The sequence below is a fragment of the Ixodes scapularis genome, unplaced genomic scaffold (assembly GCF_016920785.2).
Source record: "Ixodes scapularis isolate PalLabHiFi unplaced genomic scaffold, ASM1692078v2 PGA_scaffold2__306_contigs__length_199485367, whole genome shotgun sequence".
Taxonomy (NCBI): domain Eukaryota; kingdom Metazoa; phylum Arthropoda; class Arachnida; order Ixodida; family Ixodidae; genus Ixodes; species Ixodes scapularis.
The window spans coordinates 6,601,610-6,629,255 of record NW_024609857.1 but is presented as its reverse complement, the minus strand read 5'-3'; the positions used below and the strand labels follow the sequence as shown (position 1 = coordinate 6,629,255).

Below are 27,646 nucleotides of genomic sequence, written 5' to 3'. Positions count from 1 at the left end.
ACACCGGTGAAAACCAGAATGGAAAGGCTGGAAAGGTTGCCGCCATCTATGAACAGCAACGGTAACCAGACAACCGGCAAGCCGGTTGTCTGGTTGCCGCCATTGTTCATAGATGGCAATAGCTGTCTGGAGTTTTGTGTCAACATTTGTTTGTCCACGGACATGATACTGGGGAAACTAGCCCTTAACAGCTCTGCTGTAAAATTCCTGGATAGGCCACAATGATGAACCTGTCGCCAGGCCCGCGAGTCATTTTGATAACTTTTGAATAGATGTATTCTGACAAGATCAGAGTTCTGGACAATACATGGGTTGCACGTGACGTCATTAAAAGAGCGCTCGATGACCACCAGAGACGAGGGCAAGGAGCTCCCCTCTTATCGGGACCCTCTTCTTTGCCTCCCGGATTTGCACAGGCGTCGCTATTCTCCTCCCAGAAGATTATGGAAGATTAACCCGTCACTCAAAATTCTTACAAAAGCAGCTTCCCTCTCTACCACTTACATGGTGGTCAAAAGTATGCGATGTGACGTGTTACGGGGTAAAAAGTTTATGGAATCAAAAGTAATCTTGGCAACCAAAAGTAGCAGATAATCGACAGTAGCCAATCCGGATCCAAATCCGATGTCAGCTTGTAAACATTTTGAACCAGCGTGGTTCACGGAGTGCGGCATGTTTCTGTGCTATAATCGAGAAATATGTAACACACTGTTGTCCTTTAACTTTTAACTGCTTGTTTTCGGTGTTGCGTGCTTGCCCTCAGTGAATATCATGGCTCTGGCGGTGCGGCGGTTACTCGCAGAAAAGGTGAGCCCTCGAGCTCGTGTCTCGGGTGCGGCGCGCTGTTCCCCTATGTTAATGCGCGACATGTTTATTTTATTTATTATTTCAACCTCTCAGATTACCCAGACAGCTGATCGTATTGGATGCAGCGATGGCTCTATACAAAAAATACTTCCTTTATTGAAATTAAAACTTGATTCCCGGTAAGTTGGTTTCGGTTTACCGTTGTCGATCGACACGCGTGCGCTCGTTTGTTTGTGTTTACACTTGGCGGCTTTTTGTTTGTTTGTTGCGCTGTTTAAGATTCGTGCCGCAGATCGTCGTCCCTTTGCAAGCGATCTCGTCGGCAACCGGCATTGAGAGCGACGCACTTTGGAAGCGACTCAAGTCCGACCTGAACTCGGACGTAAGTGCCTCCGTCCTATTCTTTCAAAAAGACGATGAAAGGATTCATTTTTCGCTTTGGCTATCTAGCGCTCAGAAAAGACACTTTACGCTTATGAAGCGTATGTAGATCAGGGGTGTCGCGAACTTTTGTCGAACCGGATTTTTAGGTCGAACTTTCGGGGTTCGACTGGGTCGAACCGGTTCGACTCGAACCGGTTCGACGAACCTTCGACCTTTTCACCAGATTCGACCGGTTCGACTTTGCGGACAGTGTGGCCAGACCTTGATACACGTATGTCTAGGTTTGGAGAATTTATTTTTATGCAAAGGGTTATTTTATTTTATGAACAGTTGCAATTAAAAGAAACCAATTTTAGTCACTGAAGACGTTAATAACTTAATTGTTTTGTACTGTATTAACTGAAATAACCAATCAGCGGTGCCCTTAATTCATCCTTTAGCCATTACCATCCAATCTGAAGCCAACTGTCCAGGTTGTCGCGCATGCGCACACGAGTTGAACCTCAATACAAGGTTCGTCGAAATTTCCGCAAAAGGTTCGAAAAAGTCTAACCTGGTCGAACTCGAACCTCGGCCGGTTCGCGACACCCCTAATGTAGATCTTCTGTTGAGCCAATAGCCGTCTGGGAACCCTGTGCCGTCATACCAGGAAACTCGTGACGTCATAATCGCGCGCGGAAGATAAGGATCATACGGTTCTCGACCATCAGTTTCTCTTTCACGGTCCCCTGTGCCCTTTAGTTCCCCATCGAGCTCGGATCGGGGGGAGACACTATCGCCGTCAATTTGGAGGTTAAAGATTTTGTAAAGGTATGGAACGCACAAAACTCTCTTCCTGCTATTTTGTGCATTTTATATCTGTTAAAGTTACGGCTAATTGTTTTTTGTGGGCTGTTTTTTTTTTGGTTCCAGGATACACTGCGATCAGCAGTGGCAATCGAAGGTGACTTTGTGAAACGGAGCGGCCTGCTCTCGAACCTACCTCGCCGTCGAGTGATAGCTGACTTTAGGTACTCGTAAACTTACCAACAACTTTGGTATACATAGCTTTACAGTGCTGACAAGCTTTGCTTTACAAATATGTTGCAGCACTTCTAAATACCTGAAACTGTCAGGGTGTTAATTGTAAATATTAATTCCACATATAATTGGACCGGGCGAGGTTCTAGATGACTTTTGTCCTATTATAATGGTAGCTTTTAGCGTGGTAACACTGAATATGTGCATGCCTAACTGATATTGAATCATGTCTTTAAAGGTTCTGTTTCATGACTGTCGTCTAATATTTTTGTCCATGCCTGCAGCTCACCCAACATTGCCAAACCCTTCCATGTGGGACACCTAAGGTCGACCATCATCGGCAACGTTCTCTGCAACTTGCACCAATTTGTGGGGGATGACGTGACAAGGATAAATTACCTCGGTGACTGGGGAACACAGTTTGGTATGTTGTACACCCAATGGTCTCTTGTTTTAATTCGGTACTTTTTCCTACCCTGTAACAAGCTGGGGTCATTACTTCAGTTCAAAACCCTTCCTTGAAATAATGGAACCTGGAGACATGTCTTTGTGATTTGAATCAAACCTGCTGGCTATCACAGAGTATTCTCATTGACTAAGTCCTAATGTGCAAGAAATGTTGTGAGCCATTGGTGGCATGGTAAATCCAGCTTCTGTCGTGTGTCAACAGTTTTACTGTGTAGTCAGTTGCGGTTGACAAGCATAATGTGAGGCTGATACTTAACCGGGTACAGTTTGTTATATGGTTAAAATTTCCTGGGTTTGTTTGTAACTAAGAAGCACATTTTGATGCTTTTTATTGAGTATGTCTCTTTGCACTAACTTGTTCTCCTAATAAAATACTACGTTCTTGGAACAAGCAGTAATTGCTTACAACCAGATCACAACATTATTTTCCTCCTTTCCCCCAACCAGGCATCCTAAGTTGTGGCTTTAGAAAATTTGGAAACCAGGCGGAACTTGAAAAAAATCCTCTGAAACATCTCTTGAAGGTTAGCAATCTTAGGCACCTGTGCTTGGATGCATGGCAAATGTTATGCACAAGCACTTACGATTTTCTTTTTTACCCAGATTTATGTTGAATCAAACGCCGAGGCAGAACAAAATCCTGCGTTTCGTGCCGAAGCACTGAGACAGTTCTCCGACTTGGAATCAGGTGACACTTATTTCTTCTCTAACATCCGTTCATTTGAACGTGGATAGTTTTTGCCTGTTGTGTTCCATTTACTAAATGGACTGCATAATAAATATTGGAGCCTTTTTTGTTTTGTGTTTCAGGCAACAAGGTTGTTGTTTCTCAGTGGAAACTTTTCAGAGAGCTCAGCATTGTCAACTACACAGAGCTCTACAAGGTACCACTACTCCTACTAACTTGCTACTATAACAATTTCCACAGCTGACTGATTTGTTGTTTCCTACTGGTGGCCCTCGTTGTGGTTGCATTAGATTACAGTTAACATTCAAGCAATGGAGTAATAGACAGTTGGTTAGATTTTGTAAGCACCTGTATAAACTTAAAATGTTCACATACAGACTTGTCTGTTGAGCAGACAGCATTTTTTTTTACTTTTCTTTTGCAACAGCAGTTCAAAGGTTGTATTTATGTTGGTCTAATTTTCTCCTTACAAAACTCGGTTATGCAATATTTATTTATTAATTTATTACCTTAAAAATCATTTAAAAAAAAAAAAAAAATCTTTACAGGGGTCTTAACCTGCCAAACACAAATTCGGAGCCGAAAGTTTGTGTAGCGTGCCGTTTGAATGGCGTTTGAATGCCGTCTGAACGCCGGCGGCTAAAGTGCGAAGTCATCGCCGTGATAGTCCAATCAGTGCGCTCCATGAGCTTCGGCCCCAACTTTGTGTTTGACAAGTTTAGAGCCCCAGAAGTGAAAAAAAAAACAAAACAGCAACAATATTTTGAGGCGAAAAAACAAGAACAGGAGAGTCCCTGAAGAAAGAACATAAAACAATAAATTCTCAACCAAATCAATCAAAGCAAAACACAAACCAATCAATCAATCACTCAAGACCAATATTAGTCAATTGAAAATGTAGAACTGCAGCATGCATTCATAATGTTTGCTAAAACGTTTGTTTTGAAAAAGAAAAAAAAAATGGTAAAACTGTAATATCTTAAAAGATGCCCCACCCCCGAAAGGTAACCCACTCCTATTTTTGGCAAGATTTGCTATTTTTTCAAGAACACCGAAAGATGGTCCATTTCTAGTAATTGCAGGGCCCTGGCCGGTGGTGACCTCGGCAGAAACGGTGTTCTTTAGCTACAACGGGAGATAAGCGAACATTGCTGACTAGGTAGGACGGTCGTCTTTGGTTCGTTGCCCCTGCCTGCGATCATAAGCCTTTGCAGGTCACACAAGCATTCTTTAAACTTCTTCTATCACGCACCAAAAAGTTAGCTTACTCCTTAGTGTCACCTAATTTGCCTTCGAGTTTAGGTGGGCCATCTCTTAAGTTATTAACAATAAAGTGAACATTGATAGCCATAGCAGATAAGGTACCCTTTGTGGAGATTGCAAGCTTGTGAGCCGAGTGCTTGCTGGCTAATGGAATGCAGGCAATTTACCTTTTTCACACCAGAGGCTAGGAGTGACGTTCGACGTTATTGATGGTGAGTCAAACTACAGCAAGGCGGCCCTCGAACTCTTGGATCGTCTGCGCACGGAGTCAAGACTCCAGTCAAGAGAGTGAGTTAGGTCAACCTTAGGGAGGACCATCTGCCAAACACCTTGCATGTGCAGCAATTCACTTGTGTAGAAGTGAAGGGGCCGAATTGATTAAAGCTCTAAATGCCGAACTTTGAAAACTACACTTTTACAACTATTGAGATCTGGTGTGTTAAGAAAGAAAAGAGACTCGGGATTCTGAAACAGTGGCCGTACTTGAAAATACCTTATTTATAATACAGAGAAAAATGTGAGCTTGGGAGGAACCATCACATTACAAACACAAATGAAGTCCAGTCGGAAAAGATCGCTTACACAGTTCCACACTTTTTGTGTCGATACAGTAGCCTTGCAGCTTTCAAGATCTTTTCTAGTCGGCAAGGGGTACAGGAGGTGAATGTTTGGGCAGCTTGGACGATACGCCCACGGGCATTCAGGCATTCGTCCGGAGCATTACTCGGCGTCCGGGACCACTGGTGTCCTGCTGCATTCTTTTCTCTAGGCTGCTTTCTGCGTGCCACCAAGCGTGTGTGTGTGCTTAGTTCGGCTGTAGTTGTCTTTATAGTGATGTTATTGCTGTGTCATTTACGTCAAACCGCATTAAAGTACTCTTCCACATTCTGCTACATTTCACCAAACAGACCAATTTGCATAAAAATTATGCCAGAATCTAATTTTACTTTCTCAATACTAAAACTAATAACTCACGCCTTCTATGCTGCAGGACGGCTACGGTATGCTTGTGCGAATTTTCGAAGATTCAGATTATAGTTTAAAATAATGTGCTATTCAATTCAATCTTAAAGGGCAACTCCGCTTCATTTTTGATATTTAGAAAACTATGTAGCCCTCTTCAGTATCATATAGGAAGACCCCATGTCAAATACTACGATCTAATTCCGTCTATATATTTAATAAACTGGCCAGCAAACCTTCAAGTGAGCCAAGTCGCCGAAATCTGCCAACTCTAGCGTGCGACGCGAGGCGCAATCGTCAGCGCAGTCAATGCGACGGAGTTGGAGCGGCAAACGTTGAGCCACTACGTCAGAGGCATGTGTACGTCATTCTCACGTTTTGTTTGTTTTTACTTCTCAGAGCGAAATTGAACAATGATGTCATGAGTTTCCCCTCCCGGTGTTGGCTGACCGGGCGTTCACGTGGTCACCGCAACGCGGATGCGCTAGTTTGCGCTGCCCTGCGCGCTTATCGGTCTGTTTCTCCGCTCCCTTTCTCTTTCGTCTTCTCCCCTTCTCCCTCTCACCCGGGCCGTCATCGTCCACGCCATGCGAAGCGACCTGCGCGCGTCGCGTGTCCTGTCCCTCGCCCCCCTCCCGAACGTCACAAGACCACGTGGTTCGGCGTGACGTGCCCATGACTCTGACCACACGAGACCAATGTTGCCTGACGCAACCGAAGTTTCGGTTTCGGTATCAGCTGGTGTTTAAATTAGGATTACACAAATAATATTTCACATTTCGCGAATCCGAAGACGTAGAGTTGTTTAGTAGTGCTTTGTGAATTGGAATCACATGTAAGCCTAAATTTTTCGGAATTGAGCGGAGTTGCCCTTTAATATCAATCACTGACAGAACTTGAAAGTTACATAATATTCTGCATTGTTTGTGATGTTTTCAAGTGGGCTCATTAGCTCCGTTGAGTACACTACACAGCACGCTGTTGTGCACTGCAAAAAAAAGTGACATTGTTGAGTGGACATTGCAACCCTGCATATCGCTTCACCACAGCACCACAGCATCTCTACCAACTGAACTAACCAGGAGTTAGACGTGAGTAGAGCAGATGGGTTTTAACAGCTGCCACCAGTCACCTAGCTGTGTTTGAAAATTTGTGTTTGTTTTTTGTTCCCCTTCTCCAGGGATTATTATTGTTATTCTTGTCCAGCTAGCTTGCACCTTTGCATTAATTGCATTATCATCATAACCTTAAAATGCAGGCTGTTCACTTTAGTTGGTGTTAGACTGGTGGCAGCTATTAAAACCCGTTTGCTCTGCTGACGTCTAACTCCCGGTTAACTCAGTTGGTAGAGCGCTCCACTGGAAATGGAGAGGTTCCTGGTTCGATACAAGGAAAAGGCCAATTTTTTCAGTCATGTACCAGTCACCTAGTTTTATTTGGAGATTTGTGTTTGTCCTTTGTCCCCCTTGTTCCCTTTCTCCAGGTATTATTATCATTGTCGTTGTACATACTTGGATATAACAAGAAGATTTCTAAATAACCTTGATTAGGTGGGGCTGAGCTGCACTACAGATTTAATTTTAATGTCAAACCTCCTATTTAGTTACTGGTTGTATATGGACCTCAACTGTTTGATGGCACAACCAAGGTTTCAACTAAAACTATGAATTTTACAGTAAATCTTGACACTGTAAAGTGAGCCAAATAAATCGGCGCTATCACAGAGGAAGCTCAAGCTTTCACCGAATGTGCACTTAGGTGCTGCATTTTACCTGGTGAAATTTCAAGGTGTAGCCTCCTTTCTAAGGAAAATGAGATCAACAAACACTCCCAGGTCAACGGCAAACATGTTTGCAGGTGACCGAGTTAGCGATGGTTGTAACCTGTAGCTCCATCTCCCAGTAAGCGCAACGAGCAGATGACGCATTCTTTTTTCTGCTTGCTGCGCTTACAGGCACATCACATATCTTCTGTACTCTCTTAAAAGTTTAACCTGAATGTCTGCACTGGCTGAATCCAAAACTTGATATGAAATTCTCTGAATGGTATCACCGTTAAATTCATATTCAATGCAATCCTGAGAAGGTTGTTATTTGCACATGCCCACATGCATGTGTAGGACTTCCTTGATGATTGACTTGCTTCTGATCTGGTGTCTGCACAGGGACGGGGTACTGGGAATCCACGTTCCAGGCGAGGAGGGAGAGGAGGACTGCTTTGTGCCACTGGCCAAGAGTGATGGGTCCAGCCTCTACCTGACCAGGTGACTCTCATTGTGCGCTGCTAGACCTGAACTTGTTTAGTACGCTGACTTTGCAGAAGGTTTCATCCTAAAATATGACGGAGGAATAAGAAGGAGCATTTCTTATGGTCCTTTTTAACCCTTTGAATGTCTTTTTTTTTTTCAAATGTTGAATGCATATTTTGGTCTCAATAACACTGCAGCATGCTCTGCCAAGAACATTTATTAATAAAATACACTCTTTTATGGGCAAAATTTAATTGATGTCTGCATGGCTCCAATCTACGTATATCTTCTATTACACTTTTTCCGGACACAATGCCACTCAGTGGTACCTCTACTTTGCACCCTGAGGTCACTCTTTTAAACGGCCTTGACTGTTCTTTGGTTATTCTGGATTATAACTTCCTTGTTTTCACAGTCATAGAATACCGAGTTCATTAGTAATTTCTAGATCTCTGTTCGCCTTGAAGCGCAAGGTTGAACAACATAAATTCACCATTCTATAGCAACGAAGGAGTGTAGCATAACAGAAGTCACCTAAACAAAAAAGAAAATTCCATGCCATCAAAAAGTGATGCTACAAGATAAAACATTGCTTTCATGACTTGCTCATACATGCCGCAACACATTAAAAAAAAAGAAGTTTACAGCTTAGTTGGGAGGGGCGAAGAGCAAACAAAAACTGAAACCACCCTGAAATCCGCCTGAGTATACTTGGGTGTGGCACTCAAAGGGTTAAAAGCCACGTGCCTACAAGATGTGCGCCTTACTCAAACTGAACAACAGTCTAAGATTGAGCATAACACCCGAGGATAACACCTGTTCACCTCAGGGGCAGGCTTTTGCTAAAAATGATAAGCTGTTGTCAGAGTTTTCTCTCTTAAGCTGGTGTTGTGCAAATATTGGTATTTCATAATAATAGGCTATTCAATATTCGCTTCGAGATGAACTGAAATATCCATACTTTTTAAAGTATTGATCGCGGAAAGTTAGCTCTGTTAAGTGTGCTCTTTAACAAGCACCGGTGCACTGCGGGGAAGCAACACCCCAGGAGCCTGTGGGTTCCTTGAGTCTTGCTTCCCCGCAGTGCACAGGTGCTCGGTGAGGTGCGCTCTCAACAGGGTTAACCCGCCGCAATTATGCAAGAGCATGTGTTAAGGCCCGTTCACACTCTTGCGACTGCTTGCGACCTCTTAAACCTGGGTTCCTTAAAACTTCTTAAACCAGGGAACACACTGGCGCCATCTATTGGGAAGCAGTGTAAACTCGGCGGTCCGGCCTATTTTTTTTTTATTTCTCGCGCAATATCCTTTCTTTTTTGGCTCGAAAAGCTTTTGTCAATGTTATAAACGAGTCTTTCTATGGGTATTATGCACATTTGACCTCGGAAATCCCGCAAAACCTTCGCTTTTGTGAAATGCAGTTCTAGGGTCACCGCATAGATGGCGCCACAATGTCAGTGTGTTCCCTCATTCTAGAAACATTTAAGAAGTTGTAAGAGATCTCGTCTCTCTCAGTCGTACTCGGTCGCAAGAGTGTGAACGGGCCTTTAGGCTGCGATGTCTTCACAACCCACACTCATGATTCACACTTTTTTACAGTGGAGCTGTTAAGGGCTAGGTTCCCCAGTATCGTGTCCGTGTATGTCGACACGAACCTACCTGGACAGCTACCGCCATCTATGAGCGACGGCGGCAAGCACACAACGGGTATGGTTTCCGCCGTCGCTCGTAGATGGCGGCAACCTTGCCAGCTATAGTAGAAGAATGGATAGTTGGGCGTGTTGGCGGGAATTCATCATAGGAAACATCGTGAAAAACAGACAACAACGAAGAAGAAGCACACAGTGTATCGAGTACAGCTCCGCTGGTCTTCCTTCTTTTTTTTTGTCAGATCTAAAATCAAAGAAAGAATATTTGCATATGACAAGCAGATTCATAAATTATCCGATTAAGATAACTGTGGCAATTTTGTTGTTCAAATGTCATAGTTCATAAATATAGCTATATTAAAATTAACTGTTTGAAGTGCCCAAATGGAATATTCATGCTTACAAGTTTTCTCTTTTTCCTAGAACTGTAAAAGATTGGAATAATCTCCCACAAAATATTTTGTCATCGGATTGTTTAGATGAATTTGAGAGCGCCCTTCTGAATATGTGTAAGATGGACTGATACATAGTAGTTCTAATATTTTTGCTAAGTAGTGGATGTTGAGTGCTGAGAATTAATCTTGTTCAGTGCTAGATAATATATTGAATGTTTGTTCTATTTCAGCCGCTTTATTTTAAGTAGACGTCGCTGAATGTTTACTGGATTGTATTCCTGATGTATGTTTCAATGTTCTCCTATCCCCCACACCTGCTAAAGGCCCGTACTTGGGGTGAACAGTATTCAGAAATAAATAAATAAAAAAATTGAGCGTAGAAGTAGACAATTACCTGCACAAGTTCAGCTGTTTTTTGTATTAGCATGGCACGCGGTAGTGAAAGACTTGGAGAGGCTATGCAATATTTGATTTGAAAACATTCGGTCTTTTTGCGAGGAGCCAGATCATAGGAGAAAGAGAGAGAAAAAAACCACATCAGTCTTGTATCCCTTTTTTCTTTTCATGATGTAACTTTTTTTTTAAAGTTTGACTAAACTTTTCCAATTCAGGTTTTGCTTTCGTGTGGGGGAAAAGAAATCATGTCTATTTGCACTTGGCTTTTTCCAAACAGCGCATTTGAAGTGAAAAGCAAGTTTTCACTTACGCGGAGAAATTATGCTGCAGTGCAAACTAACACATTTCCCCCCTAACTTAATGTTTAATATTTACCGATGTGATCGGTCCGCACAGAGAGGAGGTGGTGTGCTAATAGCGGTAAAAAAATGCATTTCTTCCTTTCATATTACTACCAGCTCCAATATCGAGGCTACTTTTGTTTGTGTTACATCGTCCTGCACAAAAACTATTATCGGTGTCTGCTACCGACCTCCGAATAATAGCGGCATGTTTTGCCACGAGCTTCATTCTCTGCTGCTTGAAATCAATGAGCGGTACCTAAGATCAAATGTCTTAGTCTTTGGCGACTTTAACTTCCCTAACATAGATTGGTTTAGTCTAACATCTAACAACTAGTGGGTCCAGTGAAGCCAGGGATTTTCTCGATCTATGCTTAAACCATAATCTCACCCAAGTCGTCGACAAACCTACACGTGAAGACAACATCCTTGATCTTATTCTAACGACGTCCCCAGACCTGGTGACATCTATTTGCCAAAGGAAAGGTTTTAGCGACCACAATCTGCTGACCGTGGAGTTATTCTTACCCATCCATTATAGAAACCCATCCTCAAAAATGATCAAGGACTACTCCAAAGCCAATTTCGACGCAATGAACAGCAATCTTTCTGCATATCTTCCTTTGTATACCACCAGTTTTTACTCTAGGACCGTAGAACAGAACTGGTTACTTTTTAAGAACAAGTTAAATAATCTCGTTGACCTGTTCGTACCCTCTGTACATATACGGAGCGATGATTGCAACCCATGGTATAACAAAGCATTAAGGTCCCTCAACAATAAAAAAAAGCGATTGTTTAGAAGAGCAAGGCATCTAGACTGCGACGCTGCCTGGGATGCATACTTTTTGTGCCCTAAGACCTACACTCAGAACCTTTGGCTGGCTAAACACAAGTTCTTTTTTGAGGTTCTTTTTGGTATCCTGCGTAACAACCCTAAAAAATTCTGGAAGATAATATCCCCCAACTCTCGCTCCTCCTCTATCCAGCTAACCGACGAGGACGGGTTCCCGATATCTGAAGCGGACTGTGCCACAGTATTAAATGACTATTTTTCGTCTGTGTTCGCATTAGAAGACGCCGACGTCCCTATATTGGCAGCATTACCGTACGAGTCAATGGAACCTATTGACATCTCATGCGCTGGAATAGCGAAACTCCTTGACAACTTGAAATTGACATTCTTTGGAGGACCTGACGACATCACCCCCAAAATTCTTCATTACACCAAAGCAATATCCAGTGAATTTCTCTACTTAATATTCTCGCAGTCCTTATCGCAGGGATGCCTACCATCCGACTGGAAACTGGGTAAGGTCGTTCCGGTCTTTAAAAATGGGGATCGTTCTTCGGCTTCGAATTACCACCCTATATCTCTAACCTGCGTAGCCTCAAAACTCCTAGAGCATATTATCTACTCAAACGTTGTATCTCATCTTGAGAGCAATAACTTCTTTTACAACAAGCAACACGGTTTTCGTAAGGGACTGTCTTGTGAGACGCAACTCATAGAATTCACCCACGAGTTATACACTAATTTTGAATTCAACCACCAAACTGATGCCCTATTTTTAGACTTTTCAAAGGCTTTCGACCGCGTTGCTCATTGTCGCCTGCTTGCCAAACTTTCGTGCCTCGGAATTGACCCTCTCATTCTCTCCTGGATCCAGGATTTCCTCTCCTCTCGCACTCAATTCACCACAATTAATAGTTCCTCATCCACACGCGCTGAGGTTACTTCGGGAGTTCCCCAGGGCTCGGTCCTTAGTCCCCTACTTTTTCTGATCTTTATTAATGACATTCCAGGCAAAATTTCCTCTAACATCCACCTTTTCGCTGACAACTGCGTCCTATACCGAAGGATAGCTTCTTTTGAAGACCATCTTTTACTTCAAAGAGACCTGGACGAAATCCAGGCATGGTGCACCAGGTGGTTAATGACGCTAAACAAATCTAAATGCAAGTTAGTCCAGTTTTCCCGAAAACGGCAAGGATCTCAGTTCTCGTACAAGTTAGAAAATAACTTAGTAGAAGACGTCCCGTCCTATAAATACCTCGGTCTGACTCTAACTAACGATCTTACCTGGAACGCTCACATCGAACTTATATGCGCCGAGGCGTCTCGCTGCCTCGGTTACATAAGACGAAACCTGAAATCGGCTCCCCCATTCGTGCGAAAATTGGCTTATGAGACATACATTCGACCCAAATTGGAATATGCTGCGGCCATTTGGAGCCCTCACCAAATATACTTATTAAATCATCTCGAGGCAGTCCAGAACCGCGCTGCCAGGTTTATTTTGAAGAAATACGATTGGTCGGTTAGTGTATCCGCCCTAAAAAGCGAACTGAACCTTCCTTTACTAAACGTCCGCCGTAAGATAGCGCGACTCTGTCTCTTTCACAAAATTTACTACTACCTCCCTGCGCTGCGAGACCCGCTCCTCCTGCCCCCCAGGCGATCTTCATCGCGGCTAAATCACCCGTGTCACGTTTCCCGCATCTCAGGCAGCACATCCTATTTTAACTCCTCCTTCTTCCCTCGTACTATTGTAGACTGGAACGACCTCCCCTCACTTATTGTGACCCAGACGAATCCCACCGCATTTCGCAACGCTCTTTGTGCTCATTTCTGTTAGTCCCACTGTGCCTTTCTATTGGTTTGTCTTGTGCTTTGCTGGTTGCCATGTATCAATGTTTTCATCCCCTTACGCTCCCCATGTACCCAGACTAATTTGTGTATTGCCGTAGCTCGTGGCGATGCCATATTGTTTTTGCAGCACCCCGTGTATTCGCATATGTCGTTGTTACTGTTTTATACTCTCGTGTTATGTACCCCCGCTTATGTAATGCCCTCAACGAGGGCCTTTAAGGGAACTTGAATAAAATACCGGGCCTCTCAAAATTTGGAGATAATCGCAAAAAAATGGGGGATGGGCGCTTGTCCAATCATCAATTTTACATATAAGTGTACTCTGCATATTTTCTCAGATCTTACAAATTTGGGAATGAACACTTAGTGTGGAATGGGAGGATGCACGGTATTCTACGGTAGTTTGCCAACAACAGTGCAGAACGATGCCACCCATATTTTCCGTTATTGCCGTTGAGGTTGAGGCGAGTCCTAGTAGTTTGTGATACGAATTAAATGATGGTGCTGCTTAGTTGTGTTTTCCGAGGGTTTACTCACCCTTTATGCTCTGGGTATTAGCCCACGTTGGGCATCTCTGGAGCGTATGTCATATTTTGCGTCTTTAGTACATATGTAAACTTCACTGCTCTTTTGCGACGAGTGTTCTAGAGTATTAATGAATAAGAAAACGACCACATAAAGCGTGCTGCGATTGACAGCAGTAGCGGCTGCATTGTGAAAAGGCATGTTGAAGGAGATTTGCCTTCAGCCAGTATGCTGTGCAATGTTTGCAATCGGTTCTTTGCTTTCAGTGGAGTTGATGCAGGAGATATGTGCTTTGGTGGAACAATTGTGCGGGATTTTGGTCGTGTTAGAGAAGGATACACGACCAAAATCCCGCACAATTGTTCCACCAAAGCACACATCTCCTGCATCAACTGCTTATGTGCTTTTTATATGCTTTTTGCATATAAAATATGCTTTTTAGGGGGGCTGAAATGCTCTTTCAGAAAGCCCAGAAAAGTCACTGAGGGATCAAGGCTCTCTCTTGCTCCCCCCGTGACCGCACCTACTGTGGAAGAAGCGAAAGTATCTACGCAAGCTGTTCTGTAGGGGTGCATGTCTGCACAGCGCGACCACATGACCATTTCGCAACAGCGGCTGCCAGAGGGGTGGGGGCGAAGGAAGGTACAGCGTCGCCAGAGGGTATGTGGGTGTAGCAGGAACGATCTGAAAGCAGAGAGCGCTCTTGCCATGATCACGTGAATTTTCCAAAACAGCGGGGGCCTACAGGGGGGAAGGGGGGAGAGCAAGAGAGAACCTTGCCCCAGTTGGTGTGTATGTGCGAGGGACAATGGAGGGAGAGAGAACAAAGCCCCTGCTGTAGATTGGGGATTTGCGTTCATACATGAGCATTTTTTTCGCCGAAAGGGGTACTAACAACTACCACTGTAAAATAGTATGTCTAGAGAATGTTGGGGAAATGTAAAAATGTCTGCGGTGTTTTTCTTTCATCAGGGACGTGGTCGCCGCTGTGGATCGGAAAAACCGGTATAACTTCGACGTGGCCTACTATGTGGTGAGTGCACTAAGTGCTGAATTGTGACAAAAACGTAGGATGAAACAAAAAAATTTCATTAATTAAATTAAACTACTTACTCTGAAGTCCTCGACAATTTTTTGCTTAATTTTGTCCGACTGGATGACACGAAAATCTTGTTCTAATCTTATCGATTATACTTCTTGGTTATCACAGCTTGATAGTCTCGCGTTTCCTGCATGTGCTCGAGGTGATCAGATTGTTTTAATTACTTATAAATGGGACAGCAATACCATCTCCAATGAGATGGTGTTGTACTGGTCCCTTCTTAATTTACCCTTGTCTCAGGGTTACATTGTTAGTATCGTAAGCGAGCTCTCTCTGTGACATCACGGCGACCTGCTTGGCGGGCCAAGTTTCTCATTGGCACTCTGTCTCACTAAACATTGTCACCATTTTCAGGACAAGCTCTTAAAGGGGCCCTGCAACAACTTTTTGAGTGGTTTTTAATTTGCACTGAACCTGAGCGCACTGAACGTAGTAACTTAAAAAAACTTTTCTTTTCTCAAATTTTGCTTTATTTTAAAAGTTATAGGCAAATTAGAATTACAAAAACAAGCAAATAATAACCTCCTTCATGACGTTGTAGGTCCTGGCTTGAGTGGCCGTGAAGTAGGGGAGGGGTAGTGAGCTCATCGAGTGCTTATGGCTGCCGCACTCCGTGTCAACGGCTTGAGAGGGTGCCACTAAAGCACGTTCTGGATAGGCTGTATGAAGCGGGCGGCCAGGGCGGCTTGCATTGCATTTGCTGCGCGATTAAAGACTAATTCGGCATGACACTTCATTGGCCACAAACGACAGCAAACACTGGGTAAAGATCAGTTTAGAAGGGGAGCCACTTCGCGCTGCCATACCGCCAAATGGCCAATCTGCCAGCCAAGCCCGCGCCGAAAACCTTCGGAACGCTCGGAACCGGTGGGGTCCTCGAGCCGGTATACGACCGCAGCGCCGCCGCATTCATCCGGGACCTTTCTGCGCTCGCCGTTTGTCGGAGCCCCATCCCACTAGCCCTTTCTGGTATGCGCCATTTCTTCCGCCGCTTGGTGGCGGGTTTGTCGACGGGTCTTTTCTTGTTTTCGTACTTTATAAACTGCATTTGTTTCTTTTCTGATCTAAAATAGTGAACAAAATCTACTTTCACACATAATTGAAACGGTTTGCGACACTTAGATTTTGTATCTCAACTAAAAAAAAGCTTTTAGCGGCTTTGACCAATAGTAAGCCCAGGACCAAAGACGTCACATATTGTGCGCTTTCGGCAACGTGGGTCGCCGTCGTAAGTGGAGGAAGTTTCCGCGTTGTCCAGTTAAAATATGACTCACTGATATTTAGTTACTCTCTCTGTGCCCACTGGCTTGCCCGAACCCCAAGAGACGTGGAAACCGCGAAAAAGGTAGACGCTTAAATATGATTGCAGGGCCCCTTTAATAAAGCGTGGAGTTCGGCTAGTTGGTTTGACATATTAAAGTGGAAGAAACAGTGCAAAGGACAGTGGACAAGTAGACGTAGTACATTCACACAGCGCTGTGTGTGTAAACTTCTACTTATCAACCGTCTTTTGGACTGTTTTTTCCACTTCAATATGGCAAACTATTGTTGTTGTTTTTTATGTTGGTTGTGCTGCACTTCGAACAGTTAGCTGCTGGCTTGTTTTGGTTTGTCACTTTGTTGTGCATCACTGCTCTTGCCATTTTTCCTAGGTTGACCGGTCGCAGGCTGGACACTTCCAGTCTCTGCGTCGTGTGCTGGGCGAGCTCGGTCACTCCTGGGCAAGGTCTGTGTCTGGTCTGGGAATTAGCCCGAGTAGAAAGTGCCACCGCAGTCAGGGGTCCGAGATATCGGGCATACTCCACAGTTGTCTTCCCGGAGCTTATTTACTTATCGACACACTTGTACTTGGATAACATTGTTTGCCCGTGAACGCTTTTTATATTGGAAGTCTTGTGCCAGCCGTACACTTCTCCTAGGCACATCACTCTTGCTCTTGTCACTCTTGCTCTGGCCAGTTGTTGCATGTTTGGCTTTTTTTTGGCTATCAGAGTCCTACGGAGATAGGGCAGGTTTCCGCCACAACACTAAAGAGAGACCAAGGGAAATAGAAAAGCGCAAATAATTTGTGCTAACTGAGTGCCTTTGTTGCTAGCTAAGATATGAACAGACTGGGGACTGTGTCAGAGATAGCCAACCCTGCCCCCTCTCGTTATCTGGAGAGAGAGTTGCTTAACTCTGCAGCTTATCTTGTTTTTCCTAGAACTCCACACTTATCTGGTGACACAAAGGGGAGCATCAGAAAGGAGATGATCTCAGTAACAGATAACTGGGTATATGTGCAATGGTGACGCATGGAATTTTGTCTGTCAGTCCAGGGAAGTTTTAGCCCAGACAGGAATGGCGTCTCTCAGCATTACTGCATGAAGGATTGCACAGCCCTTTACAGAAGTAATAAAAAAAAATATTGATTTGGAATAAAGTTTTTGTTTTTGGTTGCAGCAGCTGTTCCCATATCATCCGAATAGATACATATTGAAACCATATTTTTAAGGTTGTACAATAGATGAATCAGTGATTATTTATGTCTTACACTGATGGCTGGTACTGGGAATCGAGGATTTTTTTGCACATAAATGATCTGTGACATGTTCTTTTAAAATCAATTAAACTTTTTGGTTCGTTGACTGCTTATAAGCTGAAGTGTGCTGTTAACACTGCCATCCATTCTGTCATGTCATGTATGTTCTTATCAGCATTAAAATTGGTATGCTGCAGTTGTCGCTATCCTATGGTAGGGGCTAATTTTGTAGTCTCCAGTGACGTTCCAATCTAATGGACATTTTTGTGCTCCATTATGCTCCGAATAATCGGAAGAGGGAAAGCAGAAAGAGCAGGGCAGTTTCCGGTTGTGTAAAACAAAAGTGTTTAGTACTACATTGCAGTCCCTTTAGAACCTGTGGAGGTCTGCTCTCACTAGTCTAGTCTCAGCAAAAAGTAGAGTGCGCATAGCCGATTAATGCAACTATGATTTTCTTCACGGCAACCGTCACCGCAAAACATTGTCAACTGAGTGGTTGGCAGTCAGCAAGAAAAATGGGATGTACCCCCTCGAAAAAGGGCCTTTATAAGTGATATAATGAATACTTAAATGATGTACCCATGGTAAAAAGTAACACACTAAAGGTATACTAATTTTGCACTTTCATGAAACACTTTTCAAAGTATACTCGAAGTATATTTTTAGTTTACGAATAATCTAGAACCTTTTTTCCGCGCGCCAGAATACAGCCGCTATAACTGACCTACAAAGGGAATGAGCTAAGCTAGTTGGTTACTTATTTTGGGTGAGACCAGCGATTGGTTGTCTTTTCTTATCTCCTTCCCTCATCCTATAACTCCACCTTAAAAAAAAAAAAAAAACGAAAACTGTTTTGTTGTTTTATTGAGATGCCCAGCCACTGAAATTGGTACTGATGAATTCACACAAAGACTGCACTGGGGACAAGAACAGGATGCTTTTTGAAAGTTCAGTAAGTTCGTGTGACAACTATAATGTAATGAAGCGAACTGAATCGAAGGAAACAAATTGTGAGGGTCAATTATGGCTGCAGGCATGCATAGCCACTGAAAAGTGTCTACATTAAGTACTTTCAATATGCACATCTTGGTTGCTAGATTGGGTCAGTGCATGTAGTGCACTGCTAAAATATAAAGTACACTAAAGTACAGGGCACTCCAGAGAAAAAAGAATCCGTGCTTTTCGGCATGGGTAACTAAACTGTGTATCGCCGAAAGCTAAAACTTTCTGTGAATGTGATGCTAGCGGTTAGGATAAAACACAAAAGTTTGAGAACATGATGTTACGAAAATCGGAAGATAATTGAGAAAGACAAAATTTTCCTATGAGCCATTGTCTACCTAAGCCTGACATTGTCAAAACAAAAACTGACGTTGTGGATGCATGTGGGATCTATATCGGTGAAAAACACTTGTCAGCAAGAAGAGGAATGTTGTTTTTCTTTGCTGACAAGTTTTCTATTGAAATAAATGCTACAGGTGCCCACAATGTCATTTATTTTGATAATATTAGGCTAAGGGAAACGTTGGCCCATAGAGAAATTTCGCCTTTCTCAATTATGTTCTGATAAATGTAATGTCATGCTCTCAAACTTTCGCGTTTTACCCCAACCTCTGGCTTCACATTCTTACGAAGGTCGAGCTTTCTGCGATGCATAGTTTATCTACCCAGATTGCAAAACACCGTTGTTGTTTTTTTCGTAAATGCCCTCGATCTATATTGAAAATATGCTAAACATAATCTTAGTTGAAGCAAGTAGTCAGGCGAATCTGAATACCGTAGGCTGGCAATAATTCAAAGTCGGATATTTTGTACTTCTTAATTCAAACTAATTTCAAAATTTAGGTTGTCCAGCTATGTTTTTAATGCATTCATAAGCCGCTTAATTCGAACGGCGTTTTCGTAAAATTAATACTTTTTGTTCCCGCGGCCCAGTTGAGTGCGCTTCTTTCTGAGCACCAGTGCACTGCAGAGAAGCAACATTCGCAGAGCTCGTTTCCGCGGGTGTTTCTTTTCCGCAGTGCACCGGTGCTTGGCGAGTAGCGCACTCAACGGGGCACAGGCAGGGCACACAGCTCGAAAACAGATACCACGCGGAAATTTTTGCAGCAGCTTGCGCGGACGCTGTGACGTGGCGGCATGGCATCGGTCCACGTCACAGCGTCCATGTAAGTTGCTATGAAAACTGCCGCGCACTAAGTTTACATTAGACAGTTTCTTGACCTGATGAACAAACTTAATTTTGTTTTGAGCTGTCGTGCTGTCTGAACAGTCCACGATAAACAACATTTTTGAGGGATCAATAAAGTTGTCATTCATTTCAAAAAGGCTTCTTGTGTGGCATACCTGCTTATGATCAGTAGGCCTATGTAGAGGAAATTATAAAATATCTGCTTTGTATGTGTAGCCCTTCATATGGCAAATTATACTTTTACCTTGCATCATATTTAGATGAATTTCTTATAATTGAAACTAAATTTGTGGCAACCTGGAGTCTGAAATAATGAGAGTCTACTGTATCTCGTTTGTTTTTTCCGAAGATACAACGAAACACAAGAAAACACGAAAAACCTCCGACCAGTCGTGACATCATACCAGGATCTTTCGGCCACCAAGTGCGTGTTGCCATTGCGGGCAGCGTGTGGAATTGCAAGCTTGCCAAATATGTCCCCCGCACTGACCCTAGTCGTGATATTGTTTTCTGACCTTTATGAAAATAGCAAGAGTGAGCATGCATAGCCTTGATAGGTGCTGAAGATGTGCGAGAGCAGAGATGCAAAAATTCCTAATGTGATGTCATGCTTCGGGAAGAAGGGGCTTCAGCGGTACTTCGAAAATTATTTTCTGCAGCTTCCGTGCACCAAATTAAAGAATATTTTTGATATTTGTGATCCTGGAGGCCATATGAAGACGATTTAGGTGTTTTTCCTCAGATAAAGAACCGCTTCAGTTTCTTTTTAAAGGACACATGCAAAGGGGAAAAAATTTTTTTTTAAACAGCCTAGATGAAAAGAGTCAAACAAATTTACAACTAAAAAAACAAACAAATTCTTAGAGCTATATTTACGGCGCGAGATGAGTTAGTAGTTGGCGCCCGCGGTGGCTGCCAGAGGTCACGTAGTAGACCTGTGCGTCATCGCAAAGTCACGCCGCCGCCACATGCTGAGCGTGGCGATTATTTACGTGCGATTATTTACGCTTACTATCCGTCATGCTTGACTCATTTCTAAACGAAATTTGAATATTTCAATTTTTGTTTCCGTACTCCTTTAAAAAAAATTTTTTTTCTCACGTTCACCCCTAAGCTGACAGTGCTGTGGAAGCTACGTGCTCCCTGGGCCAGCCACAGGTTCGTCACTTCACAGGTACTTCGAATGGCTTGGTTGTAACGCGTTGACGCTATTGACACCACCACAACGCTGACAACACCACCAACGGCAAAGCTCATAACCATACCAGCCTTGCAACGTCACGAATGTGGGGAATCTTTTCTTTCTGTTTTTGTTTGCGCTGGATATCCCATGACGCATCGCACTCTCTGTTCGCTTCTCTTCGAGCGCTTGCTTGAGTGCACCGTTTGGAACAAAAATATAGCCATTCGTTCAAAACACAAACGTGCGATTATTTATGGTTACCATCCGTCATGCTTGACTCATCTCCAAACGAAATTTGAATATTTCAATTTTCGTTTCTGTACTCCTTTAAAAACATGTTTTTTCCTTTGCATGGGTCTTTTAGAGGATCGACATGGTAACCCTGTCCGTCCCTTTTTGTTTCCTCGCTCTAGAGTTACCATGTATAATCTAAGTGTAATTTTTTGGTTCGTACAAGTACAAAATTAGTATACCTTTTCATTGTACTCCTTTTTACCAAACCCGATTTAACGGAACCCTTGCCAGAAATCTCCGAGATTGTCATTAAACTGTATGCAAATTTTTGAGCGAGTCCTCGTAACAAAACAAAACTGGGGACTTTGCAATGGAGTTTGTTTCCCATGGTCTCCTTCCTTTTGGTTTCTGGTCCCGGCAACAAGCTCCCTTCAGCATGTCCCGTTCGGTCGCATACGGGGCATGAGCAGCCGCCGCGGGGAGATGGTGCTTCTCGAGGAGCTCCTGGACGAAGCCAGGGCGAGGGCCGCACGCGCCATGGAGGCCACCAACAGTGAGCAGCGCCCTTTCCCTCTCCTCTCCTTTTTCTTTCCCTCCGCCGAAGCCTCGGAGACGTCCCTCGAAGCCCTAATGCCGGGCCGTATCTCAACGAGATCGGAGAATGCAGGAAGCGGCAACTGCCACCTGATTTCGGTGGAACGGTCTAAAGCTGGGGTCACATTGCTCATACATCATAGAAAAGACAGTCTGCAAACACGAGTCAGCGGAATATCCGTGGTTCGAATGCCGCGTGCCAAGTTTCTTCTTGAACTCATTGCCACGCTGCATTCGAAGCACCGATCTCGCGGTGACTCGCGTTCGAATCCCTATGCAAACTGTGTCTTGTATGATGTATAAGCAGTGTTTTTAAGGCTGGTTCACACTCCTGCTACTGCTCGCGACTGAGTGTCTTAAGAGCTCTCGTGATCTCTTACGACGAGAGAACAGACTGGCACCATCTATTGAGTTGCCGTAAAACGCTTGGATTCATGACATTATTGTAAAACGCTTGGGATTTCCGTATTTTTCCTACTTTTTTCACGCATCATTGTCTTTTTATTGGCTCAAAAAATTTCTCACAGTCCTCTAAACGGCGATTTCTTATAAATAGTTATCTGCATTTGATCTCGCAAATACTGCAAAGCCTTCGCTCTCGTGAAGAATGCGGTTCCAGGGCCGCCTCATAGGTGGCACCAGCATGTTTTCTCGTCGTAAGAGCTCGCGGGAACTCAATCGTAAGCAAATGCAAGTGTGTGAAACAGCCTTTACTTATTTTGCAGTGTTGTAGTTGTTTCCTTGTCTGCTGTGGCCCATTCTTGGTAGGTGGCTTTTGCTTGGTTTCCCTCTCAGCTTTGCACAGCCAGATTGTCTGTTGTTTTGACTCTGGCGACCCATATAAGCTGTTGTTACATTCTTTTTGATCTTGTGCGGCACAGCTGCGCTTCTGGTGGAGTGGATCTATTCTGCTTTATAACGTTTAAGTCGAAGCAACCGTTCATTTGAATTCATGTCAGTTTTTGAATGAGAGCCATTGGTACGTCATCGGGCAGCTTGTTTTGCCTCTTGTACTGATGAACCATTTCTGGGTAGTGTTCCCTCCTTGAAACCATGAAAAAGAAAAAGAATGATACATTGAATTGTCTGATGGTATGTTCTCTTGCACAGACCTGGCTTATATTAAAGAGTAAGTATTAAAATGATCAGCATCTCCATGGACCAATCTTATAGGCTACCATTCCATACACTTACAATCAGAATGTGAGCTGGTGAAACTGTCTTTGACGGTGGTGTTGAACGTCTCTAGCAGCCCTCCCTGCCCATTACCCCGCCAATCTTTCGAGAGGTTGTGTGAAGCATGCTTTCCTACATTGCACTCGTGCAGTACAGAGAAGAGAAACCAGCCAATGCAAGGAAGCACAGGTGTGATTTTGTTTGCTTGTGCCTTTATTCCTAGGCAAACTTAAAACTTAATTAAAAAGATTTTTATATGTTCATACATATGCCTTTTGCTAAATTTTCAGTGCAGTTTTTATGTCAGCAGAATGTCCTGATGTTGCGATATCAGAACATTGGGGTATTAAGAACTGATACATCACCTGTCGTGCTTCTTTGAAGTGTGCTGTAAATGTGCATTTACACAAGTTGAAAGAGCCATATACAAGCTGTTCTAATGTATGTTGTCTCGAATGAATTGGTTTGCCCGATACAATGAATTCCCTACTGTTAAACTATTCTAAATGTGCCGTATATAAATGTATTTTCGCAAGTTGAGAAAAGTCATATGTCAGCTCTCCCGATGGCAGAGTGTGTTTTCTCTGGCGTAATTAGATAGTTTGCCCGTTGGGATGAACTTACCAACCTTGAAATTGGCCACAACCATGCACGAGCTTTGTGGAACAGACCAAATCTTCGGACTTGCATCAGGCCATTTCATGGCCAGTGCTATGTGCCTCATCACACCGTGACCAACACTATGCCGTCTAAACTTGCAGGTGTGGGGAATCTAATGCATAACCTTCGGGTCTCACTGGTGCCATATTCCCAAATCCACTACATTTCACTCTGGGGTAAAAATGTTGTACACCAGCGTTTGAAAACACACTTGCATCCGGCGTCACTCCGTCTGTGTCATTATGGGATGTGACCTGCGGGAGCAACTCTTATCTGCTCGAGCAAGATTTGGAACACAGCCCAGGTTGTCAACCTTTGGGTCGCCAACCTTCAACGAGGATTATTTCCTCTCACTGCAAGCTTTCGCTCCACTCGATATTGGGCTGTTGAATGACGTAAAGTCTTCTTTACTTCGTTCCAGCATAACTAGGCAAAGAGCGAACATTACGGCTCCCTCGAGCCAATCGGAGTGACGGACCAAAGCTTGTGACGGCTGTCTGCAGGAGGAGCACACTCCGCCGACACGTCGTCACTCCGCTCGTTTTAACCTCGGGGGTTGTAGTCTTCGGCATTTGCCAAGTTTGGGTGAAACAAAGTATAGCTTTATTTAATTATTATAGAGGAGCTGTTAAGGGCTAGTTTCCCCAGGATTGGTCCAGCACCAAACAAATGTCAACACAACACTCTAGTTGCCGCTGTCACTCATAGATGGCGGTAGCTGTCCAGAGTGTTTGCTACTAGAGCCTCCCTAGTGTTTGCCGATTGTCTGCTTGCCGCCGTCACTCATAGATGGCGGCAACCTTTCTTCAGAGGAAGAAGAGCTTGAACGGAACGAGCGGTGATGTGCGTAGCAGCGCGAATGGTTCCGCAACCGCCGCGAGGCCGCTATCACCTAAAGTTACACTGCGTCGAGTGCTTCAGATTCCCTTGCAAAAGGAGAGCAGATCGCTCGCTTGGAAGGCCATTGCCGAGAACAGAAGCTACAACTCCGCTGCTCTTCCTTCTTCACCAGAGTGGAGAGGCTGACAGTTTTTATTTAATAAAATTACCAGTTCCATTCAGGACTTTAGTGGGGTGCTTACAAAGGTCCGAAAATCATACGTTAGTTGGTGGTGCAGTCCTTTTCGCATTAATCCGACGAATCGTGCCCCCTTCTGTTTTCTGTGGTGTGTGGTCCGAGTGGTTGGTGCCCGCTTCTTTGTGCAGCCACGCGCGTCTCCGGCGAGGAAGAGACGGAGGCTGCAGCCGAGGCACTGGGCCTTGCGGGGGTGGTGGCCAACGCCTTGCGCTCGAGGCGCGGCCGGGACGTTGTCTTCGACTGGGACCAGGCACTCCATGCACGGGGAGACTCCGGGCTCACGCTGCAGTACGCCCACGCCAGACTCTGCAGGTACGGGCGTGGCGAGCGACGCTCGACTGGCGCACCGTGTTGCTATGGTGTGGCTTGTACTGCCTAATCGCTGTTTGTGCATTCCAGCTCATATCGCTAGCCGCTGTACAGGGTGTCGCCCCCAAAACATTTGCGGGGCTTTTTTTGCCACAAAACTGAACTGCACATTGCCGAACACTCAATCTGTGCTCAAATGTAGCACTAGCAGTTCGTACCAGATGACGAAGTTTCAGAACTAAGCGTCTGCTTATTCAAAAGTTACGGGTGATTTTCTGAAATATTCGATAGAAAAATAGCAGCTGACAAAACTCTCAAATATACGTGCAGCTGAAGGGTTCTAGTCACCAAGAACAGGCCTCATTTTCCCACTGAAATTTACAGAAAATCACTCGTAACTTTGTAATAAGATAACAGTTGGTTCAGAAACTTTGGCGTCTGGTGCGTACGGCTAGCGGTATATTTGGGCGGAGGCTGAGGATTCGGCAATGCATGATTCATTTTTCTGATAAAAAAAACTTTACATTTTTTTTAGGGGGAACACAGTGTACAGCATGCTACGAATCCCTCCCGGAGCTTGCTTTAAAGCTGACTATCGCAATCGATGCTCGAATGTGGGGGTCTCAAATTTTGGTCACAGGTGTATTTAGTGGTGCATTTTACCCTGTGAAATATCGAGGCATAGCTCTGTTCCTGCAAAAATTGAGGCTGACAAACTTAATGGCCACAGTAAAAGGCAGACATCGACGAGCGAGTAAGTTGAGAGTTGTGCTTGTGTGAGCATCTCGCAATAGGCGCAGCAAATGGACTAAGTCGAGGAAAGAAAACGCGTTGGATTTTTGCTGCCTTTGTCGGCATCAAATGCCTGAATAGAAGCATTTTTCAGAGTTGCTCTCTACTCAAAATAAGTCACGAAAAATAATCCCTGGAGAAGGGTAACAAGAGGGGCGAAGGACAAACACAAATCTATAAAACACAACTAAGTGACTGGTGCGCGACCGAAAAAATCCGCCTGGTCCGGGTATCGAACCCGGGACCTCTCCATATAGAGGTCCCGGGTTCGATACCCAAACCAGGTAGATTTTTTTCTGTTGCGCACCAGTCACTTAGCTGTGTTTGGAGATTTGTGTTTGTACTAATTGTCCCTCTTCCTCCCCTTCTCCAGTGTTTCTTTTCGTCATTCTTGTACAGCTCGCTTGCACGTTTGCATTTAATTGCATTATTAATCAAAATAAGTATTGCAATGTAAATAGTGCACTAACTTTTTTTTTCTGGAAAGTTTATTTTGGAATTTACATGCCCCATCTAGGCATTTTTAGAAAACAATATTTTTTGGGCATTCAGTGTCTCCTTAAGCACAGTGCAAATCTTTTTATCTGAGAGGTTTTGCGGTCACTCGCAAAATTTTGGCTCTGCTCCAGCCTCGAAGAGAAAGCAGACTGCCCCTTGGATTTAAAGTGTGACACCAGCGTCCTCTACGAGCCCTCTGCCATTGCCCTGTCGGTGGAACTTGTCAAGTGAGTCTGCAACATCTGGCCCCGGTAGGAGGACAAGGTAACTCTGTACCTTGTCCTCCTAATATGGAACACAGCAAAGGTAGTGACTTCGATAGGGGCTTCCACTGCCCGAGCAAGCAGGAGGCTTTCCAGTGCAAAGTGGCCACGCTCATAGCCTCTGAGACAGAGTATTGGCGTAATGAACACAGGCATTTGCAACATCTTTACGAACCCCGTTATTCTTTTCTGCAGGTTTGAAGATGCTGTGTTTGGAGCCCTTGTAGAACTGGAACCCTGCATTGTAGTCCAGTACCTTTATTCGCTGAGGTTGGTTGCTTTAGGGTGCTATGGATTATCCATACTGACAGCTCACTTGTGTGTATCTTGCATTAGTAAATTCTTGTCTCATTTCAGTCATGCAATAGGCAGAGCAAACAAGACCTTGATTGTCAAGAACCATGACACAACTGTGTCAAGTGTGAGTCTGTGTTCCGTTCGATTTTTGTCTGGCAGAGCAGTTTTGTTCTTTCCAAGAGTTGATGACAACTTGTGTCTATGAAAAACATGTAGAGTTTTTTTTTTTTTTTAGCTTGCCGTTATTTCTTATTAAAGAGCTTTGGCATCTAGACCGGACTGGTAGTGCTACACTTAGATTGGAAATTGGGTGATTGGGTGTTCGGCGATGCATAATTTAAATTTGCAGTAATATTTTTTTTTTTTTTTTTTAAATTTTGCAGACATTTAATAATTGTTTCATTGATTCGTGCATTGCAGGCAAGGCTGCTACTTTTTCACGCTGCAAGACTAACATTAAGCCAAGGATTGAAACTGCTTGGAATTCCTCCGCTGAACAAGATGTAGAATATTTGTGTGTTAGTAATAAAGAGAAATAAATACTGCATTCTCATTTTGTTGCCGATACATTGGGCATTGTTGTATCTTGTGACAGGAGTAACAAAAGAAAAGAGTGCAAAAAAAAAAAAAATACACCAGGGTCCCTAAACTTGTTAGACACAAAATTTGAGCCGAAAGTTCGCTGAGCGCGCCGATTGGACGCCGGTGAAAAAAGCGCGAAGTCATCGTCGTGATAGGCCAATCTGGGCCAATCGGTGCGCTCACTGATCTCTATGTCTTTGGTGCGCTCCGTCAACTTCGATCATAACTTTGTCGAGTTTAGATGCCCAGGACAAGTAGACGAAATAATTAGACCCGCGGGTAAAGAATGTAAAACCCAACAAATGTTTTAAAATAGAGAAATAGATATTGCATTCTCATTTAATCACGATGAAACTACCTAATTTTG

The 27,646-nt window shown here is 43.8% G+C and overlaps 1 protein-coding gene across 1 annotated transcript; it reads left to right on the top strand.

Moving 5' to 3' along the window:
* Positions 1-611: 611 nt before the first annotated feature.
* LOC8030002 (probable arginine--tRNA ligase, mitochondrial) lies at positions 612-27,223 on the top strand. Its single transcript, XM_029978870.3, has 19 exons — positions 612-807; positions 901-986; positions 1,087-1,189; positions 1,933-2,001; positions 2,104-2,201; positions 2,496-2,635; positions 3,127-3,203; positions 3,283-3,367; positions 3,490-3,563; positions 4,812-4,918; positions 7,758-7,856; positions 14,772-14,832; positions 16,554-16,627; positions 21,456-21,583; positions 24,667-24,850; positions 26,269-26,364; positions 26,596-26,670; positions 26,758-26,821; positions 27,118-27,223. Exons 1-19 carry the CDS (start codon positions 772-774, stop codon positions 27,202-27,204), a joined length of 1,743 nt encoding a protein of 580 aa, XP_029834730.2. The 5' UTR covers positions 612-771; the 3' UTR covers positions 27,205-27,223.
* Positions 27,224-27,646: the final 423 nt, after the last annotated feature.